The sequence below is a fragment of the Choloepus didactylus genome, chromosome 1, assembly GCF_015220235.1.
Source record: "Choloepus didactylus isolate mChoDid1 chromosome 1, mChoDid1.pri, whole genome shotgun sequence".
NCBI classification, from domain to species: Eukaryota; Metazoa; Chordata; class Mammalia; order Pilosa; family Megalonychidae; genus Choloepus; species Choloepus didactylus.
In genome coordinates, this window is record NC_051307.1 from 37,766,051 (window position 1) to 37,776,068 (window position 10,018).

Here is a 10,018-nt window from a genome sequence, read left to right on the forward strand (position 1 = left end):
AAGAGAAATCTAAGACTTAGAGCAATCAATTTTACTTTTCTCTTAGCCTAAAATAGACAGCATTCTAACCACCTTGACCTTGAAAACGTAAACTGGATTAAACTCTTTAGGTCACTGCTTGACAGGAGGGAAAGGTGCTTCTCTAAGAAGCTGATAGAAGTGCTGGCAAGTGGTGTTAGAGGTAATTACAGGATTACGTCTGGGGAGGATAACGACTTTGGGGTTCTGCAATCTGGCAAGACCAACACAGAAATATTCTGAATTTGCTTCCATGTTGCATTAGAATGGAGCAGAATTAGGTCACTGGCTTCCTCAACTGTAAATCTGGATGAGGTTAGAGGGAGAAGAAAAACTGGGGTGAGCATCAGTTCTCAAAAGAACAGAATCTGTTTGTTTTCTCTATTTATTGTCTGAAATTAAAATCGGTTTGTTTACTTTGAGTAAATATTCCTAGCAAGTAAAAAAGAGACTAAAGAATAGATCTGTGTGTGGGGGTGTGGGTGTTGTTCCATAAACACAGCCTTCAGAAATGCCTTGGCCATCGTCAGAAATGCCTCTTTAGAATAATGAGATAGTTAACTGCTGATTGTAGTAAATACATTCTCTTTATTCTGCACTTGTTTCTCTTTTCCCACGTTTACAAGCCCCTTTCTGCATCTTAAACGTGTCTATGAGAATGTTTGCTACCATCCTTGGGGGAAATGAGTGATGGAAATATCTCGTTTTCTGTATAGTACCAGAATAATTACATTTTAAATTGGAAAAAAAAAAAAAGTAACAATAAGCAAACTTTACTAGAATCCATATACAATATATTTTGGGTACCTGCAACTTTTGGTTGCAATGCCAAGTGAAATGGAGGGTGGCTGTGTGCCAGGCCATTGGCACCAGCTGTGGTCACAGCAGCCTCTCATTGCTTAACCATTCCCAGTTGTGCCTTCTTGCATGCCTTCCTGCCCAAAATGATTCAGGGCAAATGGCAGGGCACAGCCAGAAGCCTGGAACACAGGCTACCAGCAGGGGAAATTTGTAGTCATGCCAAGCAGCAGTCCAGCAGTTGGCCTGACAGTGTGCCAGGATAGCCTGGTGCTCTAGACTCTGAAATGTGTACCTGGGGTTTCCCACAAACTTGCCATATGATTTGAATTTAGAATCAATAAACGTACAGCTTTTAAGGAAAGTATGCTAATGTCAATATATACTAATTAGACAATATATAAAGGCATTTTATTTTTATGTTTTTATAAATATGTATTTAATACCTATTGCTCATCATAGCTGCTTTGCTTTATCCAATTTAATCTCTTCAGATTTCTTTGTTTTACCCCCTAGGGTTTTAGTTATGCTAGATGCCATGCTCTATATAATACAAAAAAAAAACAAAACAGTAAGGTGAAATATAAACATTTATTTTTCTTCTACCAGAGAACAATCCACAGAGAAGAGAGTTCAAAGATTTTTCATCTCAGTCAACTGAGGACCATTTAATTCCTGTATTTATAGAGCATTCTTGTTCTTGTTTTTATATTGCACTGGGATTGTACACTAGGCGTGGCTTTGTAATGATTGGCACACCAGACAAGACAAAATCCTGCGTTATCGAGTGCTTGCTCAAAACCCCTATAGTTGTACTTCGTAGCCAATAGATGAATTAAAAATGCTTGTAAAATGAATAAATGTTGAGTGAGGGGGTAAGCATATTTGTAAATTGTAAGCAACCACTTTTTTCAGATTATAAAAATTAAAGGCCCCTGTGATCCCTCCTCACACATACGAGTTGTTCTAACAGGACAGAGGGTATTGATATGTGTTCTCAAAATTTATTTTATGCATTTGGTGACTGTGTGTGCATGTATGTGAATGAGAGTGTAAATAAGCACAACATTTTTGGAGGATAATATTGTGAAAAACTATCAGAGTTTAAAATACACATACTTTTATATTTGGAAATTAAATTTTAACCATATCAAGTAAACAGGATTAATATAACCTATAGGAAATATGAAACTGTTTTCTTCTAATTAAACAATATATGGATACTTTTAAATCTTATTTGGTCATCAAAATAGTCAGTGCAATACCACAACAACTCAAGTGAGGTTAAATATATCCTGCAACAAATCTTCTGTAGAGTTTGTGGTTGGATTGGACTGGGTAGCAACCTGATGGTGTTGCCCATATTGGTGCTGAGTTACGTGATCTCGAGTGAGTATGTTTCTGCCCTTTTGGAGCAGCCAGCACAGTGGCAGTGGAAATTGCTGTGGCTGTAAGTGAATCTCATTTTCCCAGTGCACATCTTGTTGAAGAGTAGACTACAATGTTACGATACTGAAGAGAATTGCGCAAGGAGACGGAGAGTCATCTCAACTCCATGTTCTGACATGGCCCCAGAGAAACAATGGTGACTTGTTTGTCCATAAGGGATTCCTGTTTTTTGGTAGTTGCTATCGTTTATCAAAAAAGTGGGTTGGTAATTCTAATCGAATGAATTCCAAATATTCACTATAAATAGAAATTTAGGTATTCAGGTAACTAAAGGATAGGCTCAAGATGAAATCAGAGAAAACTGAGAATTATACTGCACCATCTATTAAACATTCCTCCAGAGTCATTACTGCCCCTGCACAAATCAACATAGCCATAGCTAACTCTTAGACCATGGCCTAAGAGTTTTGGTTTGAGTGTTTGAGGTTAAGGTTTTTATCGATCCTAAGATATGCATCCTTAGTTTTTCCACTTTGGAGAAGGCATTAAGCTAGAGAAAAAGAGGAGGCTGATTTATATAGCCTAGAGGTATCCCGTTTTGAACTTATGCAAAATTCCTTATTTGGTCTCTTTAGCTCTTATTTCTTTAAATGACCTAATCATTAGTCTCCTTTTTTTGGAAAAATCATTTATTGAGAACTTTCTTGGCCAAGCATTTTTCTGAGCCCTCTAGGTTACATTATTCTATAGTACTTGACCCAGAGAAACAGTGACTTTGTACCTAAGGCAAATAAGATAGGACAGACAATATCAAGAAGATTTATGTAAAGAAACCCAGGCAATCGCAGCAAAAATTAGTAGCTTTCATTTTAACTGAATCCTTGACTTTCTAATATATACTGCATATTGGGCAGATTTCTCTCCTTAGACCATGAGAACTTTTTTCCCAGAATTACAGTCTACTTTGATTTCTTTAAAGCTTTCTTTACTTTTAGTATACTTGAGATTGCCTGTACTTAATTAAATGACATGACTCCAATATAATTATTTTATGAGTAATTATTTTAGTTGTCTTCTATTTCAATCACCATACCACTTTTGTCTATATGATGACTGTCTTAAAATGTTGAACCATGGTTTCATATAATTCCTAAAAAATTTGGTTAGGAAATAAATGCAAAAATAATTGAACATTCAAATTAGTTTTTAATAACAAAATATTTCCTAAATAAATTTCCCTAATATGATTATTTTATTTTCATTACAGAGAATATAGAACTGTTTTGAGCTGCTATCTGGCCTTCCTATTATACTTGTTGTTAGCTGGCAGAAATGAAAGAGCTTTTTCTAAGTTATCTAATAATTCTCCAATATTCAGATTTGAAAATGTATGGTTATTGGGATATTTGCAAACCACTGGGGGGCTTTATTGAAAAATTATACCATTTAAAATTCTTTTTTCATTAAAATAATATGCCAACATTGTATATTCTGAGAAATACATGGGAAATCTATCTAAAATTATAACACTTTATTTCATGTGTGAATTATAGGTATATGTTTTGTACATAATTTTAATAACAGAATATATAGAATTACATATTCTGACTTTTTAACTCAATAGATTATTAGAAACAATTAGGTACAAAAAGATACACTCAGATATCCTATGGCAAGTTTGTAATTTGGGAAGCAAACTGTTTCTTATTCCAGATCATTACTTGCCTGGTTAGCTCAGATTACTGAACCACGATACAAAACTGACAAAGGTTATGGTTGCAATTTCTGGATAGGTCAGTTAGCTTTACTCTGTTTCATGGCCACATGAAGGGACTGAATGACTTAGTAAGAAAATGTGGACATAAAAGTGTGAATTCATCACCTCTTCTGGAAAAACTACCCAGAACACAGGATCTAAATTTATGCCAATCTCTATGTTATCAGTGTCAGGATGAAAAGAAACAAGAAGGAGGAATATCCTGACCCTCCAAATACAATAATTGAATATTATATAGCTTTCATTTCCATAACATAATGGCCTGCCTTTTCTTTTTATAGTTGCAGTTGAGGGGCTCCAGCTGATCACCTGTCTGAAATTATTGCAAGCCTGGTGGGAAGCATTTGGGGAGGCATAGTCATGTTTTCATTTCACCAGGAAATCATTCAGCAAATTACTGCTTTTCTGTAAATTACTGTGCTGCATAACTTTCACACTGAGAAACTTTTCCTTTTTCTGTAAAAATTGCAGATGAAAGGTTCCTACAATAAATAACCTGTATTTAAAACAAATCAATTCCTAGAACTTAAATAACGTGAATTCGCATTTCTCGGGTGGAATTAAAAGCAAATACATTTTATTATTAATATTAGAAGTGGTATTCTGTTAAAGTCAGTTTCTGATTTATTGTTCCTTTACTTTGGTACCCTTTGAGGTGAATGTATGGAGGCTACTGAGGATAAAGTCACCATCTAAGTACTTGTCTTGTGAAGGTTAAAGAGCTAATTTTGGAAATTGGCATTCTTTAAGCCTAAATTTTATATCTTGGTAAAAGTCCTACAATTCATAATCAACCTAAATAGAACAGGGTGTGGGGAGCAAATGGTTTTTATTATGCCAAGTTTTGTTTAGGATGTTAGTCTGAAGGAAAGCAACTCACTTCTTTTAATTTTATGTTGATGTGAGAGGCCCAAATATAATCTGGGGAAATGTGGTCTTATACCCACATCTATTAGGACTAGCAATTTCATACTCCAAATACAATGATTACTGCTGATGTACCAGGAAGTGTGCAAAAGGACAATTCCTAAGTCCCTTTCCAGAAACACTTGGAAAGTGGAACACAGAGCTGGCTCGTTTCATTCCAATGGCAAGAAGATAGAAAAGGAGAGGCAGGGGAGAAAGCAATTCCTCATAGAATGAGTTCCCATTTCAGCGCGGCCTTTTCATAAAAGAAGGGCTTGGAAACAAAAGTGAATAACTGAGGTCCATAAAGACTAATGGATAGTTATTAAATCCTCCCAAACCTAGAGCTTATTATGATGAAAAGACAACGCTCTCCTGGTAGGTAAAATTTAAAAATGACAATTACAATAGTTTCCCTTAAAATCAAAGCCCCTTATTCCTACTACTAGTTATATCATTAATAGACTTAAATATCTGATATTGGAATGCCCAATTAAAGAAAATTGTGGCAAAGGCGAAGATGATTCAGAAAAATGGTATAAATGTGGTTTCATTTTTGCAAATAAAAGCCTTGAGGAAAGGTTAAAAGAGCTATTATGATTCATTCTGAAGATGAATAGACTAAGCAATATTTTTATAATTTTCTTTTAACCCTTCTAAACCAGTAATGCTCATCTAAACCAAAAAATACAACAACAATTTGAGGGACGATCTTCTCAATTCTCCCAAGGATGAGGCATAACTAGTACTATTCCAGATACAATGAAGAGAAGTTAATTCATTATTTACAAGGATGCCTTAGGGCACCAGGACTTAATTCTCCCTGGTAACTGAGGAAAACAAGCGGACACACAGTGGACCATAAACTGATGTTGGCAAGGTATCTGTAGCTAGAAAATGCATTTAATAATCAGGACATCTGTAGTCAAGACAAAGAGAGAATTTCCTAAAGATAAGTTACTTAACATTATAATAGTTTAGTGAGGGAAATTATATAGTCTCCTTCTTCCAAAGATTTTGGGGTTGGGATTTTCTTTCTTCTCACTTAGAATGCAGTAAAATGCACAACCTTGGAAAGCAGAAGTCTTGACCCAGCCTGAAATGTGTTGTTCAGTTCTACCATAGTGGAGCTATTCAAATATCTAAATTGGGGAAGTCCCAAGGCTAGAAGGGAAAAGAGCAAGATGTGCCAACACAAATGAGAGGCAGTGGTGAATTGTCTGAGATCCATCTCTTCTTTGACTAACGCAGCTCATGGTGCAAAGAATTCCCCACCTATTGGTGTCAGGGAAGAGCTAGAAAAGCACTTCACATTGATAAAGAGGAAGCTGATGCTATAGGATTCTTGAAAAGAATTAAGACCTTAACTATAAAGTTGCTAGGTTTTTTGGAAATACCTTTCATTTCATCCCTAAAAAACCCTGCTTGCTGAATCTAGAATACTGCTTTGATGACACAGAATTATCAATCTGACCATAAATGATTGTTATTCAAAATTTCAAATGAAGATATAGAAGACAAACTAAATATTCATAAGGAAAATTCACTGGAAGTTTTGATGTTTTACTTGCTGAAATCAACTTGGCTTCCTATGTCTATCTTTTTGATTAATGAAAATAGGAAAATTCTAGATATTTACAGTTTTATTACTTAAATGCCAGGTAATCTAAGTTCTACTGTACATTATTGCCCATAGTGACCTATTATTTATTAATCCACATTAGCATGATTCTCGAATTGTAGACAAAGCTCACTATTGAGTTGGATTGTACATTTGAACTACAAATGACTTTTTCTAATGATACTTTAAGGAGTGTTTGGACTAAGCACCAGCACACTGTGGGTACAACCTACTTTCTCTGGCAACTTGTTATTAATGTAAAATGAGAGTCTATATTGATCTTCCCTTATGTAGGCAGTTCACATGAATTCCATGAAACTGCAAGTGAGCAAGTAAGGGCAGAATTTGTCTTCCAATAAAATAGTGACTTGAATATCTGAGTGTAAATATCTATTTTATAATAAACAAATATATCTTTTACTTGCCAAAGTTTCTATTGTAATGAAGTCAAATCTGGAACAGTTAAAATAGTATATTGCTTGAAGATGACTGGATATATAAATAAAACTTTTCTTGGCTTTGCCTAATTCCTGCCCTCTTTTCCATTTACAGCTATTCAAGAGCAAGAAAATGAATCTGTGCCCCTATCTTTGAGCCCAGATATCTCCTTAAGTAAGTCACAGTTAGATGACTGCCCAAGAGACTCTGGTTGTTACATCTCATCAGAAAATTCTGATAATGGCAAAGAAGATCTGGAGTCTGAAAATCTGCCTGACATGGTACAGAAGATTACTATCACAGATCCAAGTGACTAAACACATTCTCAACTAGAAATCTATAGCTCCTTTCCATTTCAACTCTTCTTGACCTAAAAGATCAAATAGGAAAGAAAGAAAAAATATTTCTAAATGCAATCTAAAGTTAAAATGTTTTAGTCTGAATGATGTACATAAAAGTTCATAACGACATTTCCAACTATTGTAAATAACATGTATATTTATTATTTTAAGTGCTAATTGTTAATATTTCATTTTCTTGTATTAGAAAAGGTATAGTGTAAGTCTCTGGTATGTGTGACATTGACTTTATTTTATAAGTGAAAAATGATAAATTTACAAAAAAAAAAAACCCTTCCTTTTTATACCTCCTGGTTTTGAATGTGTGTATATTTTTGAATAAATAGTAACAGAGCATATATGTTACTATCTGGCCAACTTTTTTCCAAGCAGCATCTACATTCATTTTTTTGTTTACTGTATGGGAAAGCAGGAGTTAATATTGGAGACATTTTATCCTGATCCATCAAGGAGTTTTAATAATTATTTTTGATGATTTCTTCAATCTGTCATCTGGTATAACAGTCTATTGTCAATCCTGATATAGTGAAACTAATTGTGTTAGTTGTACAGATGTTTTGTCTTTAACTGTAAATATTTCTCACTCTGAAATGCCCTGATTTTAATAATAAAAAGAACTATGTTCATATTATATTTTCCAGACTAGTGTCATTTAAGGTACTCTTGGGGATTGAATCATGTTCCCCACAAAAGGCATGTTCAGCTTCTAATCCCTGGTCCTGTGGGTGTGAACCCATTTGGAAATAGGACATTCAAAGATATTATTAATTAAGGTGTGCCCAAACAGAATGAGGGTGGGCCTCAATCCAATATGGCTGAAGTTCTCATAAGCAAATGAAATTGGACATGGAAGGAGAAGCCACAGGGAGTAGCCAGAGGCTGGAAGTTGAAGGAGCCTGAAAGAGAAAGAAGATGCCACCATGTGCATCACCACATGACAGAAAAGCCTAGGACCAAGGATCAATGGCAGCCAGAGCCAGAATGCCATAGTCTTCAGGGAGAAAGTATCACCTTGCAAATTTCTCAGTTTTGGACTTCTCCTAGCCTCAAAACTATCAGCCTATATAATTCCAATTGTTTAAGCCAACCGTTGTATAATATTTCTTTTAGCAGCTGGAAAACTAAGATGGGTACTTTAATATTACTTTAGAGAAAATATCTCATATCTGACAAGGTTTTATACTCAGTCCTCATATCGTTTTTATATTAGTGATTCCCAAATTGATTACCCCAGCCACAACCTGTCTCCTGAACCCAGATCTGTGGTATATAACCTCCTAGACACAGATACTCCAAGGAAGGTTCAACTCAACATCCCCAAATCCTTGATTTTCTCTCCAAATTTTTTCTCCTCTTATTCCAAACCTCTCTCTTTTAATGATCCACCACACAGTCAGTCATCCAAAGCAGAAAATTATTTCACACTTCAACTCATGTCTGTCCTCCTCATACAGATTCAATACGTAACCAGGCCCTGTGGATTCTACCTCTAGAGAAGCTTTCATATTTATGACTTTCCATTCCCATGGTTGCTCTCTTATTTTAGAAATTCATGATCTCATGTGATAGTTGCTTCCCAACTAATCTCTGTTCTCCTAGCGCCCTACCTTCTATTCCATCCTCCACACAGCCTACAGAAAAATCTTCCTAACTTGCAAATCAAATCATGTACTTCCCTGCTTAAAATTTTTTGGATGGCTCCTCTTTGTTTTTAGAATAGTATTTAACCTTTCTTCCAGGGTGTATATGGTCCTTCCAAATCACTTTTTAACCTGCTTTATGAGTTGTTTCTTTCCTCTACCACCTCTCAACTCTGAACTCTTCCAGTCTTAATAATCAACATGCCGTTTCCTGAATTCATTCATTGTACCCTCTGTGGCTTTTCAAATGCAGTTTATTTTCAAAAACAGCTCCTGCTGTTTTCTACATCCAGCATTCTCCCACTGCTCTCCCTCTTAAGACTCAGGACAAAGATTGGCTGCACTATGAAGCCTTCCATGACTCCCTTTGGTGCTCTCTTCTGTGTGCTTCCACAGCAACTTACAAGTATCTCTGTTGGTTATAGAACTTATCATATTATACTTCAACTTTAATATGACTATTGCCCATCTACAAGTCTGTAACCTATTCATGACTGAGATTATTTTATCTTTATAAATCCCTGATGCTTATCATAATACCCGGCACAGAGTAGGCATCTAGGAAATGTTTGTTGCAGTGCATTGAATATAACGATTATCCCCATATACTATATTCTATCTTTATATTTAAATCAATCTGTTCAACCTATAGATAAATACCTCCCAAAGCTCCCTAAGTTTTTTAAAAAACAAATTAAAGGTAATACCTTAGGAAAAATCATGAACACAAAGTGTTATTTCAAATGCTGGAGGACAACATTGCACTGTCAATCTCTAGATATTTTTTAAGACCCACAATATTTAATTCTGTATGCCTTAACCAGGTCATACATGTATCACATGCCTACCACTATTCATTTTTCTCCACAAAAGAAAAGTTCTTTCAGTCTTTACCATTCAAGATTCTGCCTTCATCAAGGTCCCACTACTGCTCTGGCTAACACTGTAGTTTTTTCTAGAGCTTCCTGAACATGGCTCAGCCACTAACAATAATTTTTAAACTTTAATCAACCTTCTGCCTCAAGTAGTTCAATAAAGGACCATTTCTTTATGGAGTTTCCAGAAAATTGTA

At 35.3% G+C, this 10,018-nt stretch overlaps 1 protein-coding gene across 1 annotated transcript in view; it reads left to right on the plus strand.

Annotated features, from left to right (window-relative positions):
- The window catches only part of SAMSN1 (SAM domain, SH3 domain and nuclear localization signals 1), a 52,914-nt gene extending 44,977 nt beyond the window's left edge, over positions 1-7,937 (plus strand). The window contains exon 8 of the mRNA XM_037833524.1: positions 7,062-7,937. Coding sequence (XP_037689452.1) covers positions 7,062-7,264 — 203 coding nt within the window. The 3' untranslated portion in view covers positions 7,265-7,937. The remainder of the gene's footprint in view (positions 1-7,061) is intronic.
- The last annotated feature ends 2,081 nt before the right edge of the window (positions 7,938-10,018 follow it).